Below are 20,696 nucleotides of genomic sequence, written 5' to 3'. Positions count from 1 at the left end.
GAGTGGGAAACATCGGGGGGGCTCTGGGGAGCCCCTCCCGAGTGACTCCATCGGGCTTTAATTGTCCTGTAATTAGCAGAATCCAAACCAAGCAAAACCCAGGGAAAGGTGGGGAGGGGTCCCCGGGGCAGGGGGTGCAAAGGGGTCCCGGGGGCATCCCAGGGACACCGGGTGGCGTCCCGGGGGGGATCCCCAGGACACTGGGGTGGCCCCGGAGCAGGGGGGTCCCAGAGAGGGGGGCCCGGGGGCTTCGCTGGGGCCATGGGGGGGCCGGGGACAGGAGGTGGCTTTGGGGTGGGGCAGTCCCAGGGACACTGGGGATGGGGCTCAGGGACAGTGGGGGAGGTCTCAGGGACACCGAGGACACCCGGGCCGGGGGTGTCACAAAGCAGTGGGGTCCCGGGGACACAGGTGGGTCCCATGCAGGGCGGGGGGATCGTGGAGCAGGGGGCCGCCGGTGCCGGGGAGGTCCCAGGGACGGGGATCCCGGTGCCGGGATGTCCCCAGGCAGGGCTGCTGTCCCCAGGCAGGGCTGATGTCCCCAGGCAGGGGGTCCCAGTGCCGGGGAGGTCCCAGGGACGGGGATCCCGGTGCCGGGATGTCCCCAGGCAGGGGGTCCCGGTGCCGGGTGTCCCCAGGCAGGGGATCCCGGTGCCGGGTGTCCCCAGGCAGGGCTGTTGTCCCCAGGCAGGGGGTCCCGGTGCCGGGTGTCCCCAGGCAGGGCTGCTGTCCCCCAGTGTCCCCTCGCCGCCCGGGCCGGGCGCGTTGCTGGGGCTGCACCGCCCCGCCGTGGCCGCCGCCACCCCTGCAGGGACCGGGCCAGGGCCGCAGGGTCCCCGCGGGTCCCCAGCGAGGGGTGGCACCCCAGGGGTGGTCCCTGAAGGGTGGCGGGGGTTTGTCGGACCCCACAGGAGGAGCCGGGGGCGGGCGGAGGGCGCTGCCACCGGGGCCTTGTCCCCCTGCGGCCGCGGCGACAGCGGCAGCTCCGGTCCCCTCGTGTCCCCTCGGTACTGGGCACAACTGTGATGGGACAAGGGGTGGCACAGGGGATCCCGGCTGAGGTGACAGGTCCCGGCTGAGGTGACAGGTCCCTTCACATCCCTTCTCCAGCAGCAATCACCAGCCGTGCTCAGGAGGGACCGAGGCACGGCCAGCACGGAGCCCCCGTGTCCTTCCCGGGCCGTGTCCCCTCTGTCACCGGGCAGGGCCAGGGGCTCCGGGTGAGAGCCGATCCCATTCCCGAACACCTCGGGGTGGGAAGAGTGCCCAGGGCTGGCCCCGGACCCGCAGGAGTCTGGGGGAGCAAACACAGAGCCTGGGCAGGCTCCCCTTCCTCTCCAGCCTGAATGGAGCGCTCAGTGCTGAATTCAACATTAAAAAATAGATTTCTCTCCCTTGTTTTCACCACGTTTGTCCCCAGACCTGCAGCTGACTGAGCTCCACAGGCACCTCCAGATAAATGAAGCGGTGAAGAGCTCAGACACCCAAAGAGCTCAGAGACACCCAAAGAGCTCCAAAACCCCAAAGTTCCAGTGCCCATGCCCCGGTGGCTGGGGGTGGTGCTGGGGCACAGGGTGGCCTCAAACGCTGGGCAGAAATGGAGTCAAACCCCAAATCTGCTGAATTTAACACCAGTCAGGGGAAAGGTCAGTCCCAGTACAGGGTCCCACATTAATCCCAGAGTGGGAACAGATCAATCCCAGAGTGGGGTCCCAGGTTAATCCCAGTGTGGGGTCCCAGATCAATCCCAGTGTGGGGTCCCAGGGGTGCTGGCCCAGCTGAGGGGTGGGAATGAGGTGTGGGAAGAGTCCAGGCTTCAAACCCCACACTTTCCACGTGCTAAGCCAAAGTAATTTCCTGTAAAATGGGCATTTTCTTGCCCTCCATCACTTGGCCACACGTGACCCTGCCTCCACAAGTTCCCAGATTCATCAGCGTTCCCCAAATGTCCCTCTGGAAAAGGGATTTAAAATGCAGCAAAGTGCAGCAAAGGGATAGGGAAGGTCCTGGATGCTGCAATGGGAGAAACTGGTGGGAAGGAGAGGCTGATTTTGGGGCTCTGTTCACACAGGGAAAGAAGTGGAGAGCTGGAGCTTCCCTAAATAGGGAACTGGGGGAGTAAGGGAGACCAGGACATCATGGGGGCAGCAGGGGGGAGTGAGTGGGGGTAGAACCATCAGCTCTGTGGCACAGCCTGGGGAAGCACCAGGGAACAATTCCCAATTCCCAAGATCCCATCCAGCCCTGCCCTCTGGCACTGGGAGCCATTCCCTGGCTCCTGTCCCTGCAGGCCTTGTCCCCAGTCCCTCTGCAGCTCTCCTGGAGCCCCTTCAGGCCCTGCAGGGGCTCTGAGCTCTCCCTGGAGCTTCTCCTCTCCAGGGCAGCACCCCCAGCTCTCCCAGCCTGGCTCCAGCCCTGGAGCAGCTCCGTGGGTTCCTCTGGGCTCTCTCCAGCAGCTCCAAATCCTTGATTCTGGGGGCTCCAGGGCTGGGGCAGCTCTGCAGGTGGGGTCTCAGGAGAATCCCCCATCCCTGTGCCCTGGGGAGCCTGGTCAGGATGGGCTCCCAATCCTCCACTTCAAAATCATCTCTGGGTGTTTCTTCTCCCCAAAAAACGGCAGCTCGGCTCCCTCCTTCAGCACATCAGAGTCACAAAGACAGAAATAAAGTCATTAAAAATGCCCCTTTCCCTGCTCTCCATCCACAGCTCCAGCCTGTCCCTGTGTCCTGCTCCCACACTGAAGCTCCAAACTCAAATTTAGCATTCCATGAACAGCACAGCCCCAGCTCTTCCCCGTGTCCTGCCGCTGGATTGAGGCTCCAATTCCATGGAAAACACAGCCCCAGCTCTTCCCTGTGTCCTGCCCCTGGATTGCAGCTCCAATTCCATGGAAATCACAGCCCCAGCTCTGCCCATGTCCTGCCCCAGGACTGAAGCTCCAATTCCATGGAAATCACAGCCCCAGCTCTTCCCTGTGTCCTGCTGCTGGATTGCAGCTCCAATTCCATGAACAGCAGAGCTCCAGCCCTTCCCTGTGTCCTGCTCCTGCCCCTGGAGTGAAGCTCCAAATTCCAATTCTCCATGAAAAGCACAGCCCCAGCTCTTCCCTGTGTCCTGCTCCCACGCTGAAGCTCCAAATTCCAATTCAAGGACTCCTCCAAGCCTTCCTGTGCCCTGGTCCTCCAGCAAAGCAGAGCCCCAGCTCTCCTCATGTCCTGCCCCTGGATTGCAGCTCCAATTCCATGGGAATCACAGCCCCAGCTCTCCCCATGTCCTGCCCCTGGATTGCAGCTCCAATTCCATGGAAATCACAGCCCCAGCTCTCCCCATGTCCTGCCCCTGGATTGCAGCTCCAATTCCATGGGAATCACAGCCCCAGCTCTCCCCATGTCCTGCCCCTGGATTGCAGCTCCAATTCCATGGAAATCACAGCCCCAGCTCTCCCCATGTCCTGCCCCTGGATTGCAGCTCCAATTCCATGGAAATCACAGCCCCAGCTCTCCCCATGGCCTGCCCCAGGACTGAAGCTCCAATTCCATGGGAATCACAGCCCCAGCTCTTCCCTGTGTCCTGCTGCTGGATTGCAGCTCCAATTCCATGAACAGCAGAGCTCCAGCCCTTCCCTGTGTCCTGCTCCTGCCCCTGGAGTGAAGCTCCAAATTCCAATTCTCCATGAAAAGCACAGCCCCAGCCCTTCCCTGTGTCCTGCTCCTGCCCCTGGAGTGAAGCTCCAAATTCCAATTCTCCATGAAAAGCACAGCCCCAGCTCTTCCCTGTGTCCTGCTCCCACACTGAAGCTCCAAATTCCAATTCAAGGACTCCTCCAAGCCTTCCTGTGCCCTGGTCCTCCAGCAAAGCAGAGCCCCAGCTCTCCTCATGTCCTGCCCCTGGATTGCAGCTCCAATTCCATGGGAATCACAGCCCCAGCTCTCCCCATGGCCTGCCCCAGGACTGAGGCTCCAATTCCATGGGAATCACAGCCCCAGCTCTTCCCTGTGTCCTGCCCTTGGATTGCAGCTCCAATTCCATGGGAATCACAGCCCCAGCTCTTCCCTGTGTCCTGTCTCTGGATTGCAGCTCCAATTCCATGGAAATCACAGCTCCAGCCCTTCCCTGTGTCCTGCTCCTGCCCCTGCAGTGAAGCTCCAAATTCCAATTCCATGGGAATCCCAGCCCCAGCTCTTCCCCGTGTCCCCTGGACTGAGGCTCCAAACTCCCAACAAACGATTCCATGAAAGCCGGGGCCAGATTCCAAAGTTCTGTATTTTTCAAAATAAAGATCACACGTTGTTTAGAGACAATCTACACAAGAGTTACAAAAAATAGTCGCCCAGGCAGAAGCATACACAGGTTTGTTAATTATACACATATGGTTACAAGTGTGCTTGCAAAAAAGTTCATTGGAAATATACACAAGGCTCTGTAAATGTACACCGTGTAGTGTTACAATTCTATATTCAAACGAGGAAAATTGACAGTATGTTACATTCACTTACAAGTAGACAAAATGCAAAATACAGTTCATCTTCTGTACAAAAAAGGGGGAGGTGATTCACACTTTACAAGGTGAAAAGGGGCTCTGATTGTAAGGAAAACTAGGAGGGGGCTGTACTTTTGCACTTTTTGTTTCTTACTGTCACAAAAGAAGCAAAACATTACTTTGTAAGATTCAAAAAAACACTATTTGGAACTGAATCAGGTCTGTAGAACATTTAGAAAGGATCTCTACCGTCCAACTAGGTGACAAATAAAACCAAGCAGTTTATTTTTCTTCCTTTTTTGTTTTTAAACATTAACTAGGCTGTATAAAGAGAACATTTCCTTCAAAAGAAAAAATTTACTTCTGGTTGAAATTACAATTTACAATATACAACACTATATGCTACGACCATAAAAGGTGTGAATATACACTGAAATGCACAGGTTTTGCTAAATTCTTTTTTTTTTCCTGTTTTCTTACCAAAAAACGGGTTTTATGTCGATTCAAACTTCTCCACATTTACATTACAGAGGTTTACAAATGTACAATTGTACAGTCAGAAGTATGTTCCACTACTAGGGTACATTATAGATACAGATCAGACATCAAAACAAGAAAATACTACAAATTTTTATATATGTAAAGTCTACACCAAGTATACACTATATATTTATAGAAGCAAGACCAAAAGCCGAGTTGGATTTTTTTGTTTTTCCTCATGCTAAATAATCAAATTGTGTCTCTCCAGGTGAACAGAGGAGTGGGCATAAAAAAATCCCAAAAATCCTCCACTTTTAGATCATCTCTGGGTGTTTTCTTAAAACGCCAGCTAAGCTCCCTCCTTCAGCATGTCAGTCACAAATAAAATAGAAATAAAGCCATTAAAAAGTCCCAAAAACTGAATTTTGGTGTCTTTGTTTAAAACCAAACGTTAGCAAGTTGAATTTTTCTCTTTTTAGTATTTCTACCTTCAGTGGTGTCACTGAACTAAAATTCCAACTTCTCGCTGATTTCTGAGCTAAAAGGAGGAAAAAAAAAACCCCAAAAAAAGGTATTTGCAAAAAAGGATGAATTAAAAACGGGTTTTTTTTTTTCCTGTTTTGTCCGTTTGTTGTCTTCGAACCAACCACCCTGAAAGCCTCCACATTTGGAATATAGATACAACAGTGAACAAAAATGTGGCCTTCCATGTACATCTGAGACCTATGTACAAGAATTCTATACACCAGTAAAACAGCAGGGCAATTAGTTAATTAAAAAAAATAATTAGTACATGTTATGCATAATAAAATTAAAGAAATTTACAAAGGCTTCTCTTTTTTTTTTTTTTGTGTTTTTTTTTTTCTGCTTTTCTTTGTTTGGTTGGGTTTTTTTTTTTTTTTTTTTGTGGGTTTTGTTTGTTGGTGTTTTTTTTTATAGCAACCGTGGTGGGTGGTGGGGGTGGGTTTGGGGTGGATTCCTGGGATCCTGGAGTGCCTCTGGAGCGGCCCCTGCTCAGATGATGCCGTTGGGGGGGCCGCAGATGGGCCCCAAATCCACGCCGTTCTTCATGTAGTACTTCTCCAGCTTGGCCAGGATGTGCTTCCCGTAGGTGTACTTGCGCAGCGTGGCGATGTGGGGCCGGATCTGGGGCAAGGAGCAAAAAGGGGATTTAGGAACCTCAGCGTGCCCCACCCATCCCCCGGGCAAACGAACTCCCCCAGGCCCCGGGGGCTCTGCTGGGGCTGATGCCTCTGGTTTAGAGTTTCTGTTTTTCAGGTTCTGCTTTGGTGTGTGGGTCTGGAGCTCTGTGCACAGAGCAGGGACACAAAACAATTCCTGCTCCAGCTGGGGAACAAATGATCCAAAGCTCAGCCCAGGAGCACAAACAGCGTGGGCTGGAGAGAGAAAAACAAGCAGGATGGGAGTGCCTGGGCTAAAGCTGGAATGGGACAATGAACTGCAAGGTGCAAATGGAGCAGAGCTGATCCCAGTGAGAGCCCCCGGGAGCGCTCGTGCATTTTGGGACCATTTTGGTTCCTCTTGGGTGCAGCCCTGGCTGGGCTCTGGTGCTGCCCAAGGTGGATCCATGGAGGAGATCCTTTAATAAATCCCTGCTTTATTCTTCAGCTCAGCCTGGTCTCTGTCCTAGCTCAGCCTTCTCAAGGCATCAGCATCACACAATTCCTGGGAATCCAGGCCGTGCTCCCCAGTTCCCAGTGGGATTCTGCACAAGGCAAGCACGGGGGACTGAACTGAATGGATTCCCAGTGCCAGAGGGCAGGGCTGGATGGGATCTTGGGAACTGGGAATTGTTCCCTGGCAGGGTGGGCAGGGGCTGGGCTGGAATTGCCAGAGCAGCTGAGGCTGCCCCTGGATCCCTGGCAGTGCCCAAGGCCAGGCTGGACACTGGGGCTGGGAGCACCTGGGGCAGTGGGAGGTGTCCCTGCCATGGGCAGGGGTGGCCCTGGGTGGGATTTAAGGATTCTCCAACCCAAACCCTTCCAGAATTCCATGATTTCACTATTTTCTCCTCTCCAAGAGGGAACAGCCTGTGGATGTCCAGCATTCCCTGCTCCAAGGGTGGCCACATCCCACCACTGCCTATAAGCAGAACTCCTGGCTCAGCAGCTCAGTCCCTCACACTCCTGTCCCACTCCAGGGACCCACATTCCCAAACCACAAATCCCACCTGGCTCCCCACTCCCAGCAGGAATGACTCCTGTGCCCAGCAGGAGCAGAGAAGCTCCAATTCCAACCATTCCTTCTCTGCCCAGCTTCATCCCTTTCACGTTCTCCCTTTACTGACACAATTGTTAAAATCACTTTTCAATTTTATTTTTCAAAATAAAAACTTAAATAAAATCCCATTTTTAACCCCATGCCAACCTGCTGTTTTCCACAATCACCAGCCATTCCCCCAGCCCCTGGCTCCATTTTTCCAGGCTTTCCTGCAGCCTGGGATCACAGCTGAAATCACATTCACTCAGGCCCACTTAGCTGTCAACCCTGAGCTATTTTTGACAGCCCCACTGATAATCTAATTTGCATTTTATTCCAAAGGCTTTGCTTCGTGGGAAAAAGAAAGTAAGAAATGTCAGGAACAATAATTTGTTTTGCTTTTTTTCAATACACAACTCTGTTATGGATTAACAAATCCAGGGCCCTTCTGCCACAGATAAATTGGGTGTATCCCTTGCCAGATATCTTTATTTAATTATCTTTAGCATTTCTTGTGGACTAAAACAGATTTGGGGTTAAAAGAATGACTCTGAGTGGCTCCTAAACCTAAGAATTAACACCCCCGAGGATTATTCCAGCTGTTTGTGTTGATTCAGTGCATGTGGAGGTCAAAGCAGCTCCCTCACACAAATTCCCATTTCTAACAGAAAAACCAGTCTGGTTTAGTCAAGGATGCTTAAATATAATAATAAAAATGCTTCCTTAGCATTTGAATACCTGACATTGTTGAAAATCAATAAATCTCACCTATTCCATGCCTGGATTTCATTTCTCTGGCTGTACCTGGGCTTTTTCATCAAGTAACCCCAACAAATGTCACTGGAGGAAATTAAATCCCCTCAGCCCCACCCCCCTTTAAAGCCTGTTATTCCCCATCCATTGCCATTCTAGAGCCCTGCAAATGTGACCTTTAAAAGCAGGAAAATGAAGATATTCCATTTTCCAGAGCTCCCTGCCCTTGGAGCAGCAGGCACAGGGCGCTGGGGATGGCAGCAAGGCAGGTTTCATTCCAAATGTTTTCATTTTGGATAAATCTGGACTCCTGGGGTGGCTGTGCACTCAAACACTGCAGGGTAATGCTGAACCATGCACGTTTGGGATAGCAGGAGGATTTTTCTCCATGGAAAGGGTGCTCAGGCCTTGGAACTGCCTGGGAGTTTGGAGTGCCTATCCCTGGAGGTGTCCAAGGAATTCCTGGAGGTGGCACTCAGGGCTCTGGTGGGGACACAGAGGGGATGGGACACAGGCTGCACTCGGGGGCCTTGGAGGGCTTTTCCAGCCCCAGGGGTCCCAGGATTCTGGGAAGTGTCACATCAAACTCGTTAAGAGTGAGAAACAGAGGAGTTGATTAATGGCTGTGGGCTCGGAGGTGGCACCAGCACGGTGGCACCAGGCAAGGCCAGCGGCCTTGGGAGGGACATGGAGGGGCTGGCAGCCACAGGCACAGGGACACAGAGGGACACAGCCTGAGTGACACAGCTACAGGCACAGGGACACGGGGACACAGTCACAGGGATACACAGGGACACGGCAGGGGGACACAGCCCACAGGGACACAGAGGGACACAAGCAGCAGGGACAGAGGAGCACAGGCAGGAGGACACAGAGGGACACAAGCAGCAGGGACACAGCCCACAGGGACAGAGAGGGACAGCTTGCAGGGACACAGGCAGGGGGACAAACTGGGACACAGGCAGGGGGGCATAGGCCACAGGGACACAGAGCCAGAGGACACAGAGGGACAGAGATGGGGACACAGGCAGGGGACACAGCCCCAGGGACACAGAGGGACAGAGATGGGGACACAGGCAGGGGACACAGCCCCAGGGACACAGAGGGACAGAGATGGGGACACAGCCCCAGGGACACAGAGGGACAGAGATGGGGACACAGGCAGGGGGCACAGCCCCAGGCCGGGGTGGCTCCCAGGAGCTGCTCCCATGTCCCAGCCCCAGGAGCTGCAGGCCCCGGCCGGCGCTGGCAGGAGCGCGGCGCCTGCTCCGTGCAGAACTGGGTCACTGGGACACGGGCACTGCTGCCAGCTGCAGCTCAGCCCCAGGGCCGGCTCCGTATTCCTCCAGAAAGCTGGAGAGGGATTTGTGACACGGGAATGGAGTGACAGGACACAGGGAACGGCTGCACTCGGACAGAGGGCAGGGACGGATGGGACACTGGGATGGAACTGCTCCCTGCGCCCCCAACAGCAGCAGCACCTGGAGCTGCTGGAAGAGTCCCAGAGGAATCCACGGAGCTGCTCCAGGGCTGGAGCCCCTCTGGAGCCAGGCTGGGAGAGCTGGGGGTGCTCCCCTGGAGAGGAGAAGGCTCCAGGCAGAGCTCAGAGCCCCTGCAGGGCCTGAAGGGGCTCCAGGAGAGCTGCAGAGGGACTGGGGACAAGGCCTGCAGGGACAGGAGCCAGGGAATGGCTCCCAGTGCCAGAGGGCAGGGCTGGATGGGATCTTGGGAATTGGGAATTGTTCCCTGGCAGGGTGGGCAGGGGCTGGGCTGGAATTGCCAGAGCAGCTGGGGCTGCCCCTGGATCCCTGGCAGTGCCCAAGGCCAGGCTGGAGCAGCCTGGGGCAGTGAAGTGTCCCTGGGGTGGAAGAGGATGAGTTCTGAGGTCCCTTCCAGCCCAAACCCTTCCGCAATTCCCACCTTGCAGCTGCTCTGCCATCATTCCCCCCACGCCCAGCGTGGCAGTGCCAGGCTGTCCCCCCCAGCCCACAGCTGCCCACCTTGTGCATGACAATCTTCCTCTGGGCCGGCTCTGCCACGTCGATCATCTTCTGCACCACGTAGTTGGCGTACTGGTCCTTCATCATGGTGTATAAGGCACTGTGGGGGCCGTCGTTCATGGTGCACACCTCGTCGATGAGCATGGCCCGCTCCGTGCGCGACGCGTGCGTCACACACTTCTCCACCACATTGCTGCAAGGGCACGGAGCGTCAGCGGGGACGGGACGGGACGGGACAGGAATGGGGAATGGGATGGGGATGGGGAGGGGAATGGGGATGGGGATGGGGAGGGGAATGGGGATGGGGAATGGGAAATGGGGATGGGAAATGGGAAATGGGGATGGGAAATGGGGATGGGAAATGGGGATGGGAATGGGAAATGGAGATGGGGATGGGAAATGGAGATGGGGATGGGAAATGGGGATGGGAAATGGGGATGGGAAATGGGGATGGGGAATGGGAACTGGGAATGGGGAACAGGAATGGGAATTACTGGGAATGGGAACTGGGAATTAATGGGAATGGAAACTGGGAATTAATGGGAATGGAAACTGGGAATTACTGGGTTTGGGAACTGGGAATGGAGCAGGGAACTGGGAATGGGAACTGGGAATGGAACAGGGAACTGGGAATGAGAACTGGGAATGAGAACTGGGAATGGAGCTAGGAACGAAGCAGGGAACTGGGAATGGAGCTGGGAACTGGGAATGGAGCTGGGAACTGGGCAGGGAATGTCTCCTCGGAGCTTTTCATCCAACCCTAAGAAGATCTCATGTGCTGCTACAAGGGCAGAGCTCAGCAATGTCAAACAGGATTTGGGATCTCGATGGGAATTTGGGATCTGGACCAGCTCGTATTTCACCCCAGTTAGTGCCCTGGGATCTGAGTGGGAATCTGGGAACTGGACCAGTTTGGGCCAGTGTCCAGTGATGCTCTATGAGGTCAGTGTCCACTCTCACAACAGAGAAGCTAAGTTGTTGTTTTGATTTTCTCCACGCTGGAACATGGTGGGAATGGACATTCAAGGTTAGAACAACACAGAAATGCTCGCTCAGGAATGAAAACTCTCAGCCAAGCAGAGGATTTCCAGAATTCCTGAATATATTAATGAGCAGCCTGAGCTCTCTGGAGAGCCAGAAGTAGGGTACATGAAAGGGGACCACGAGCTGTGCTGGGCTCATCCCACACCCTGCCTGACTCACAGCATCACCCAGCGGCTTTGCTCAGCTCGGGGGACCCTCCACTAATTAATGCTCCAGCTGGAAAGAAGTTTGGGAAAAAAGAACCAGGCAAAGCAGGGAGGGAGAACCTGAAATAACAACGTGAAGTCCACGCTCTCCTAATTCTCATTAATATTCCACTTCCCTTGTGTCCATGGGTATTCTCATCAGAGGAAGGGGGAATTCTGAGCCTTTGAAGAGCTCAGCCTTCATGTTCCAAGGGCTGGAAGCACATCCAGCAGGGATTCACACACGTGGGAAGCAGTGCTTTGTCCTGACATCCACAAGTACCTGGATCCTGCTTCACCCACGTGTGGCTCCGCAGCATCTGGGAATGCTGCAGCTCCCCTTGGAGGGTTCCTTGGGTGTGACTCAAAAGGGACACAGCAAAAAGCTGTGGGAAATTCCCACAGTCATTCCCACAGAGAATGACTCTGTGAGCGGAAATTCCTCTGGGAAAAGTGGGGTGGATCCCAAATCTCCCCATGGCTGGACACAGCATCCCAGGGCAGTGAATATTCTTCCTACCCAAGGGGTAGTGACAACTTAAACCCCATGAAAATAAATCAGATAAACCAAAACACACAAAAAAAAAATTCCTGGTTAAATTCAGGAGCTTGGATTAGAGCTACCCTTCCACATCTCCATCCTCCTCCATGACAGACTGGCTGACACGCCTCAGTTTGTAACTGTTATAAATAACATTTTGTTATGAAGCAGAAGTCATTTTCACCTCCCCTACACCCACCTTCTACAGCTCTTCCCTGTGTCCGTGCTCCCAGAGGGAGAATTTAAGGAAGGAATTACTACCTGGCAAATTTATGTTGACTCAACACAAGCACGTTGCCTCTGATTTCTGCCACGATCTTGCTCTTATCCTCGGGCCGGCCGTGCTCCAGGACGTGCTGGATAACGTAATTCCCATACTGATCCTGGGTGGGAGACAGCAGCACAGGTCACTAAAGGTGGGTAAGTGGACTACAAGTATTGCCAGCAAACTGATTCCCAAAGTGCATTCAGAGTTAGAAGTTCAACTAAAGGTTAATTATAATATTTACTGTAAAAGTCAGCTCAATACTTTCTGTTGCTGCAAAAATGTGCATTCTAGGGTGGTACTAGGTGGTAAAATGATGCATTTTTGTAGAAACTGTATTATTTCTAGAACTCAGAATTACATCCTTGCACAGGAAATGTCCATATTCTGCTTATTCCCAGGTTTTTTCCCTCTCTCCAGGTTCAAACCTACCAAATCCCATGTCCTGGAGGGGTGTGCCATGGCTCTGGCTACGGGACATTGTTCTGAATTTGGGAATTTTCACACCCAGAATATTTATTTTCCAGTTCAGGGTACCACAGGCATGGTGTGATGTCCATGTCCAACCTCTTCCCACTTCCCAGTGTTGAGCAAACAGGATTTGGGAACTGGACCTGCTCACATTTCACCAGTTTGTACCTTGGGATCTGAGTGGGAATTTGGGAACTGGACCAGGACTGGGTTTGCCATTTTTTAGTTCATATTTCACCAGTCTGTGCCCTGGGATCTGAGTGGGAATTTGGGAACTGGACCAGGACTGGGTTTGCCATTTTTTAGTTCATATTTCACCACTTTGTACCTTGGGATCCGAGTGGGAATTTGGGAACTGGACCAGGACTGGGTTTGCCATTTTTTAGTTCATATTTCACCACTTTGTACCTTGGGATCTGAGTGGGAATTTGGGAACTGGACCAGGACTGGGTTTGCTGCTTTACCCACAGGCCCCAGGAGCAGAATCCGTGTCAAACCCTGGCACACCAGGTTCTCCCAGGGACTGCAGGGAGGAGGGAGGGCAGCCAGGAGGGGGGCGAGCATAGAACCAACTCTTTTTAAGAATTCCAACGACTTGGCACCTCCTTTTCCTCGGAGTGATCAGCTCCTGGCACCCCTCCTGCTCTTCCCTGCACTGGAGAGAAGCACCAGGACACGGGGCCTCCTCAGAAAGGGAGGTGACAGCACCACCCCTGGCACCTCCTGCACTTGTGCCCGCCCCAAAGCAGGCGGTGCTGATGAAATTCCTGCCTGCTGTGCTCATTCCCATCCCTCTTCCAGGTGGGAATGCTCCCTGCAGGAGCTGTCCCAGCACCCAGCAGTGAGCTGGGGACACTGCAGCCCCCTCCACACTGACCTGCACCAGCTGCTCCGTGTGCTGGTGGAGCTCCTCCAGGATGGGCAGGGTCTGCTCGGGCAGACAGTGCTCCAGGATCCTCTGGATCACCCGGCAGCCGTAGGGGTGCGTGGACAGAGCAAACACCTGGGGACAAAGGGCAGGCAGCAACATTCCATTAGTCCTTGGGAATCCCAGAAACCTGCCAGGCAATGCCAGCTCCAGGCAGCACCAGCTGCAACTGGAAACACCCACTGGGATCCCAGGCACGTCCCATCCCTACCTGGGGAAGTCTCAGCTTCCCCACCTATGAAAAACAAATGGTAAAACCTCTTAATTCATAAAAAAAAAAAAAAATACCCTGGAACAACCAAGCGTTGCTGGAAGCTTGGTTATTATTTCCAAATAATTCCAGCACATTGTTTGCCAGCATGACTTTTGAGCTATTTAAGAAATGCTATGAGCCAGAACAGTTTAAACTGCCCAGCAAAAGATTTTCCTCAACTGTTTGGATTTGTTTAAAAGCCTTAAGAGTGCTTAGGAGAAGTGACAACAAAGAATCTTTCTCATTTCTAATGGATTAGCAGATCTGTGGGTGAGAACATGACACATTTCGTTATTGCTGCTCCGCTTTCTGTCTGAAGCACGAAGTCTCGTTTGGTTGCTTTGATTTAACAACAGCAGCAAATCCAAGCACTGAAGTCTAAATCAACAGTCACACATTTTTAATAACTGGTGAGTAAACCCCGCAGGGAAACAGGGCTTGGAGTGCAATTAACTGCAGAAAAATCATCTGGAGGTGCTAAGTTTAATCTGCTGCGTGAAGGTTCAGATAAAACTGGGACAACTGGTCAAGGAAATGTCAGTGCCATCAGCTGAGCTCCCAGAGATGTTTCTGCCTTCCAAACTCCCAGTGCAAAATCCAAACCTAAACTCTATAGTCAGGAGCAAGTTTCCAGGCAGAATCCTGCTTGTTTTGACCCAACCAACCAAATCCCCACTTTCCCCAGACTCCCAGCTCCTGGTTCCTGCTGTAATAGCCCCTGGCTGTCCTCACATCCCTGGGGCAAGTCCTCAAATCTTCAAAGTGCCCCTGCAAAGCCAATTAAATTGAGGTTGGGAACACCCAAAAAGCAGCACTTTTGTACTGGGACCTGAGGCAGGCAGAGTAAAGCCAGCCACAACTGATACCCAGGACATCGATTCAGGAGAGGACACCAATAAAAAAGCAAAAATCTAAGAGAGTCAAGGACAATTGCCCATTTCTAGATGAAACTCCTGCTTCTTCCCTGGCTCTGTGCCCCATGGGAATCAGTATTCAGCATTCCTCTAAGCCACCTCCACAGACAGGGAGCAAAATCAAAGTTTGCTCTCCTGTGCATCCCCCACTTTCCTCTCTGCTCCCTTCAAAGAGAAACAAATCTGAAATGCACAAAGTTCACCAATTCTTTGGGTTATCAGGGTCACCTGTCACTAAAAGGAGATCAGCTCTGGGCTCAGAACTTGCTGGGATTTTACACAAGTGAGGTGATAATTAAGGAATTAATTAAGTTTAGACATAACTAAGGTACTTCAGCAGAAAACTCTGCTCACCACCCTCACTGGGAAGATGGATTAGGGAGAGCCTTGATTTCCCTCATCACTCAAAAGTATTCAATATTCCAGGGGAACAGACTCGTGAGGAGGTTTTACTCTGAGAGCTCTGCCCAGAAATGATAACACAGATGTGACCAAGGAGTTTCTGGACTCTCACGTGGCTGCATCAACCTTGTGAGCAACAGCTGCTGAAACTGAAGAGCTGAAGTCCAGGCACTCTGAGGCTGTTCCAAGCAGGCAGCAGGAGCTGGGCAGGGCCTCACCTGTCCCTTGAAGGCATCGATGATGAACTGCAGGGACTGAGGCTGCACACACTCGATGCACTTCTGCACCACGTGGTTCCCGTTCTGGTCCTTGACGCACTTGAGCACGTGCCCGTCCAGCTCCCGAACCATCTCGTTCTACAGAGGACAGAGCACAAACAGAAAGCACCACCAGCATCCCCAGCTCAGAGAGCACAGCTGGGGATGGGCAGGAATGGCACAGGAGTCAGGGGTGCTCCCATGGCCAGGACATGAGGCTTGGCTGGACACAGAAACCTGCTCTGACATCCCGTTAGCAGCCAGGCCTGCTGGGAGGGGCCCTGGAACAGGAGCTTGGAGCTCCATTCCGTCCCAAACCATCCTGGGATTCTAGGAAGATAAAGCCCTCCTTCTTGATGAGCATCCTCTTCCAAGAATCCAAATTAAAGAAATCCTAAGTGAGCCACAGCTTTCCTGTGCATCCCCCATTTTCCTCTCTGCTCCCCTCAAGAGAAGCAAATCTAAAATGCACGAAGCTCACCAACTCTTTGGGTTATCAGGGTCAGCTGTCACTAAAACAGGGTCAGCTCTGAGCTCAGAACTTGCTGGAATTTCACACAGGTGATAATTAAGGAATTAATGAAGTTTAGACATTACTGGTGTACCCCACATGTGGAGTAGAAGCTTCATTCACAAACAGAAATGACACTTTGGGGCATTTTAATGCTTGACAATATCTGGGTGAATTCAGTTTTATAAGTGAATCAAACCCAGGAATTTTGGGAGCACTGAGTACTCAAAAATGCCACTCTGGAGGAGACAGTAAATCCTTGGAGCAGCAGTGCTGGAGCCTGGGCACGGCCCTGCTGACACACTTGGCTCAGGCTCAGCCTAAAGGGAAGGACCACTCCTAAAGCCTCTTTCATATTTTTAATTTCACAGGCTACATTGAGATTCCTGTTACAACCATTCCCAACCCTTCTCAAGCCAGCTTGCCCAGCGTATTTCTCATCTCAATTCACTGTTCCCAAAACCCTTGAGGAAGTGCTTCATTAATGAGCTCTGAGTGGGGCTATCAGCCAATCTCTCTGAAGGCAGAACGAGGAGCTCCTCATCCATCTCCCTGCAGGAGCGCAGGATGCTGACCCACATAGCAGCAACTCGGTGAATATTAAAGGCAAAGCTCTTCCTTCAAGGGATTTAAAAATCTCTTTTAATTCACCCTCATTTTCAGTTTTCCCTACACACACGATCTGCTTCCAGGGAATTAACAGAGAAGTGGCCCCATGGCCAGGGAAGGGGAACAAGGAGGTGACAATGACAACCAAGGACAGTGGCACGGACTCGTCACGCACAAGGAACACCACAAACATGCCAGGAACCAAACCAAGGGAACACCAGGCACAAGAGGGACAGCTCAGGAACATCAAACATCAAGAAGAAAGTTAAAATTGAAACTTACAATTACCTGCTGGTCTGGGGGGATGAACTCCAGGGCCTTCTGGATCACCCTGCAGCCGTACATCTGCAGGGCCAGGGACAGCACGTGCCCACGGATGCGCTCGGCCAGCGCCAGCTTCTGCTCCAGGCTGCCAAACTGGGACAGGAGAAACAGTCACTGCAAGGACAAACCCCTGCCCTGGCCACTGGCACTGCCCTCCCACCCTGCAGGCAGGAGCTGCCCGCTGAGAAGGATGAGAGAGCAGCCCCATGGGAAAGGGGTGAACTGGCACAGCCAGATGTGTTCTGTGTCTGCCTGCACACCCCAAAGGGGCTGGAGCCACCAGGGTGACCAACCAGCCCTGGACAGGTCACAGCCCCAGGGCTGCCAGAGCTCCAGAAGTGCTGGGACAATGTCTCAGGCATGCACAGGAATGTTGGGGTGTGTGGGCAGGGCCAGGAGCTGGATTTGAGCCTTGTGGGTCCCTTCCAGCTCAGGAGGTTCCGTGATTCTGGTTCTCATTACTGGGCAGAAGCACCAGGAACACCTGGTGAAGGACCAGACCAGTGTGCAGAGAGAGGGGTGGAGGGACACAACACGTTCCCAGCAGCTGCTGCTACTGGAGAAGTTTCTCCCTTGCTCCCAAGTCCAGGAGCACTGACAGGTTTTGCTGGGTCTGCACCTCACAGAATGCCAGAGTGGTTTGGTTTGGGCTGGAAGGGACCTTAAGGCTCAGTTCCTTCCAACCCCCACCCACTTCCCACTGGAAATTTACATCTCCTACAACCGTTGCTGTTTATCGTGACACATTTTTGCTTCTCCAAGTGTTACTTTTAGGATGAATCTGAGTCCCACCCCTCAGTCACCCCAGCAGGAAAGATCCAACAGCTTGTGGGGAGGAGATGGTGTCAGTGCTGAAGGTCAGGCAGGGGTTTAGCCTCAAGGCAGGGTTTTCCATCCTCATCCTCAAGGCAGGATGAGGCTCATCCAACACCTCAGCACAGCACCAACCCCAGGACGAGCGGCAGGGGAGGGCAGACTCACCTCAAAGAACTTCTGAATGACGTAGTTCCCAAACACATCCACCATGAGCTGATAGGCTGCCTGCAGGATCTCGTTGAACACCAGCTGACGCTCTGCCGGGGTGGCACGCTCCAGTTTCAGCTGAATAAATCTGAAAAACAGGTCTTGGAGTGACGCCACGGGCACATCTGTTCATTGAGCCCCTTCCCAAAGCCTCACCCCTGCGTTCCAGAAATGACCATGAAAAATCCTATTACAGCATGAAGATTAAGCACTTTCATTAACCTAAGCTTTCCATCACAAGTTAAATATTCAAATTTAAGACATTGTAGTCATCCACAATTTGCAAAGCTCTTCAAAAACATTTTCTCCAGCCATCTGAAAGCTCGGGGTGGTCATGGCCATGAAGGCCATGGCCACATGCTGGAATCCTCATTCCAAGCAAAGCAGATCTCAATGGAGTAACAGAGGATGGCCTCGTGTCCAGCTGGGTTTTAAAATGAATTAAGCCGTGCCAGTGGCATGAGCGAGCAGGGAAGCAGGGAAGCTCCTTTTCACAGAATTCACAAATTCACAGCATCCCTGGGTTGGAAGAGACCTTCCAGACCATCGAGTCCAGCCCAGCCCCAACCCCTCAGCTAAACCCTGGCCCCCAGTGCCACATCCAGGCTTGTTTTAAACACACCCAGGGATGGGGACTCCACCACCTCCCCGGGCAGTCATTCCAGAACTTTATCACTCTTGCCATGAAAAGCTTTTTCCTGCTACCCAACCTGTATTTCCCTTGGGGCAGCTGAGGCTGTGTGCTCTGGTTCTGTCAGCTCCTGGAGAAAGAGCCCAAGCCCAGCTGGCCACAGGCACCTTTCAGGAGCTGCAGAGAGTGCTGAGGCCACCCCTGAGTCTCCTTTTCTGCAGGCTAAATTTGAGGAGGAATTCCTGCTACCAGCACCTGTCCCCAGCCCTGGACAGCTCTCTGAGGCATGCACAGGGTGGGACTGCTGGGCTGTCTGGGCAGGGCCAGGAATTGGACTGGACAATCCTTGGGGATTCCGAGTGACACTGGCTTGGCTTTTACTGCTTATTCCCTGGTCTGCCTCAGATTTGGGAACTGCAAAACGCAACTGCGAAACTCAAATGCGAAATACAACCGTGAAATGGAACCAACAAAACACAACCGCAAAACTCAAATGCGAAATGCAACCAAAAAACGCAACTGCAAAATGGAACCAACAAAACACAACCGCAAAACTCAAATGCGAAATGGAACCAACAAAACACAACCACAAAACTCAAATGCGAAATGGAACCAACAAAACACAACTGCAAAACTCAAATGCGAAATGCAACCAAAAAACGCAACTGCAAAATGGAACCAACAAAACACAACCGCAAAACGCAACCGCGAAACTCAAATGCAAAATGGAACCAACAAAACACAACCACAAAACTCAAATGCGAAATGGAACCAACAAAACACAACTGCAAAACTCAAATGCGAAATGCAACCGCAAAATGGAACCAACAAAACACAACCACAAAACTCAAATGCGAAATGCAACCAAAAAGCGCAACTGCAAAATGGAACCAACAAAACACAACCGCAAAACTCAAATGCGAAATGCAACCGCGAAATGGAACCATGGAATGGAACCAAAAAAACACAGCTACAAAACACAACTGCAAAACTCAAGCGTGAAATAGAACCACAAAACAGAATCGCAAAACGTAACCGCAAAACTCAACCGCGAAACGGAACCGCGAAACGGAACCAACAAAACACAACTGCAGAACACAGCGGACGCTCCCCCAAGGAGCAGCCGTGCCCAGGCTGCCCGGCCCACCTGGATCCGTGCTGATCCTGGGAGAACTCCATGATGTGGCCCGCGATCTCGCGCAGCTGCAGGTTGGGGTAGCGGTTGTTGCGGAAGTCCTCGAGCAGGCGGCTGCGGCCCGAGGGCATCACGTCGGACATGCCGTAGCGCAGCCGGGACGACGGGAACAGCGTGCTGCTGGGGCTGAACAGGCTGGAGGCGCTGCTGGCACTGCGGTACTTGGCCTCGGCCCCCGGCGCCGCCGAGATGTAGCGGCCGCTGCCGTTCGTCAGCCCCCCTGCGAGGGAACAGGGCATGGATGGGGGAACAGGGCATGGATGTGGGAACAGGGCATGGATGGGGATAAGGGAACGGGGCATGGATGGGGGAACAGGGCATGGATGGGGGAACAGGGCATGGATGTGGGAACAGGGCATGGATGGGGGAACAGGGCATGGATGTGGGAACAGGGCATGGATGGGGGTAAGGAACAGGGCATGGATGTGGGAACAGGGCATGGATGGGGGTAAGGAACAGGGCATGGATGTGGGAACAGGGCATGGATGGGGGAACAGGGCATGGATGTGGGAACAGGGCATGGATGGGGGAACAGGGCATGGATGGGGGTAAGGAACAGGGCATGGATGGGGATAAGGAGCAGGTCATGGATGGGGATAAGGAACAGGGCATGGATGAGGGAACAGGGCATGGATGAGGGAACAGGAAATGGATGGAGATAAGGAACAGGGCATGGATGGGGATAAGGGAACCGAGTATGGATGAGGGAACAGGACATGTATGGGGATAAGGGAACAGGAAATGGATGAGGGAACAGGGCATGGATGGGGATAAGGAACAGGGCATGGATGTGGGAACAGGGCATGGATGGAGATAAGGAGCAGGGTGTGGATGGGGATAAGGGAACAGGAAATGGATGAGGTTACAGGGCATGGATGGAGATAAGGAACAGGGCATGGATAGGGATAAGGGAACAGGGCATGGATGGGGGAACAGGGCATGGATGGGGATAAGGGAACGGGGCATGGATGGGGAAAAGGAACAGAGCATGGATGGGGATAAGGGAACAGGACATGGATGGGCCTCATGGGGACAAGGAAACAAAGCATGGATGGGCCTCACTGGGACACAGGGATGTGACACTGGACCCCTGAAATCTGTTCCAACATGGGGGGGGAAGTCTGACATTCAGCTAAACAGGATTTTGAGGTGGGATTTCTAAGAAGAATTTCTAGGTGGGATTTCTAGGCAGGATTTCCTCACTGGAAGG

At 52.9% G+C, this 20,696-nt stretch overlaps 1 protein-coding gene across 8 annotated transcripts in view; it reads right to left on the bottom strand.

The window, feature by feature from the left end:
• Nucleotides 1-4,244: 4,244 nt before the first annotated feature.
• The window catches only part of PUM1 (pumilio RNA binding family member 1), an 88,681-nt gene continuing 72,229 nt past the window's right edge, over nucleotides 4,245-20,696 (bottom strand). For 5 of the 8 annotated variants that reach the window (XM_053998512.1, XM_053998509.1, XM_053998511.1 and 2 more), the window contains 8 exons: nucleotides 19,439-19,706; nucleotides 17,619-17,748; nucleotides 16,596-16,730; nucleotides 15,155-15,292; nucleotides 13,317-13,442; nucleotides 11,965-12,086; nucleotides 9,934-10,126; nucleotides 4,245-6,106 (listed from right to left, as the gene is read on the bottom strand). In XM_053998512.1, coding sequence (XP_053854487.1) covers nucleotides 5,975-6,106; nucleotides 9,934-10,126; nucleotides 11,965-12,086; nucleotides 13,317-13,442; nucleotides 15,155-15,292; nucleotides 16,596-16,730; nucleotides 17,619-17,748; nucleotides 19,439-19,706 — 1,244 coding nt within the window. In that variant the 3' untranslated portion in view covers nucleotides 4,245-5,974. The remainder of the gene's footprint in view (nucleotides 6,107-9,933; nucleotides 10,127-11,964; nucleotides 12,087-13,316; nucleotides 13,443-15,154; nucleotides 15,293-16,595; nucleotides 16,731-17,618; nucleotides 17,749-19,438; nucleotides 19,707-20,696) is intronic. The other 3 variants (XM_053998513.1, XM_053998516.1, XM_053998514.1) reach the window with 1 other exon arrangement.

Source organism: Vidua macroura, chromosome 25, assembly GCF_024509145.1.
Source record: "Vidua macroura isolate BioBank_ID:100142 chromosome 25, ASM2450914v1, whole genome shotgun sequence".
Classification (NCBI taxonomy): Eukaryota; Metazoa; Chordata; class Aves; order Passeriformes; family Viduidae; genus Vidua; species Vidua macroura.
The sequence above is the reverse complement of the archived record's forward strand: the minus strand, read 5'-3'. Positions and strand labels throughout refer to the sequence as shown.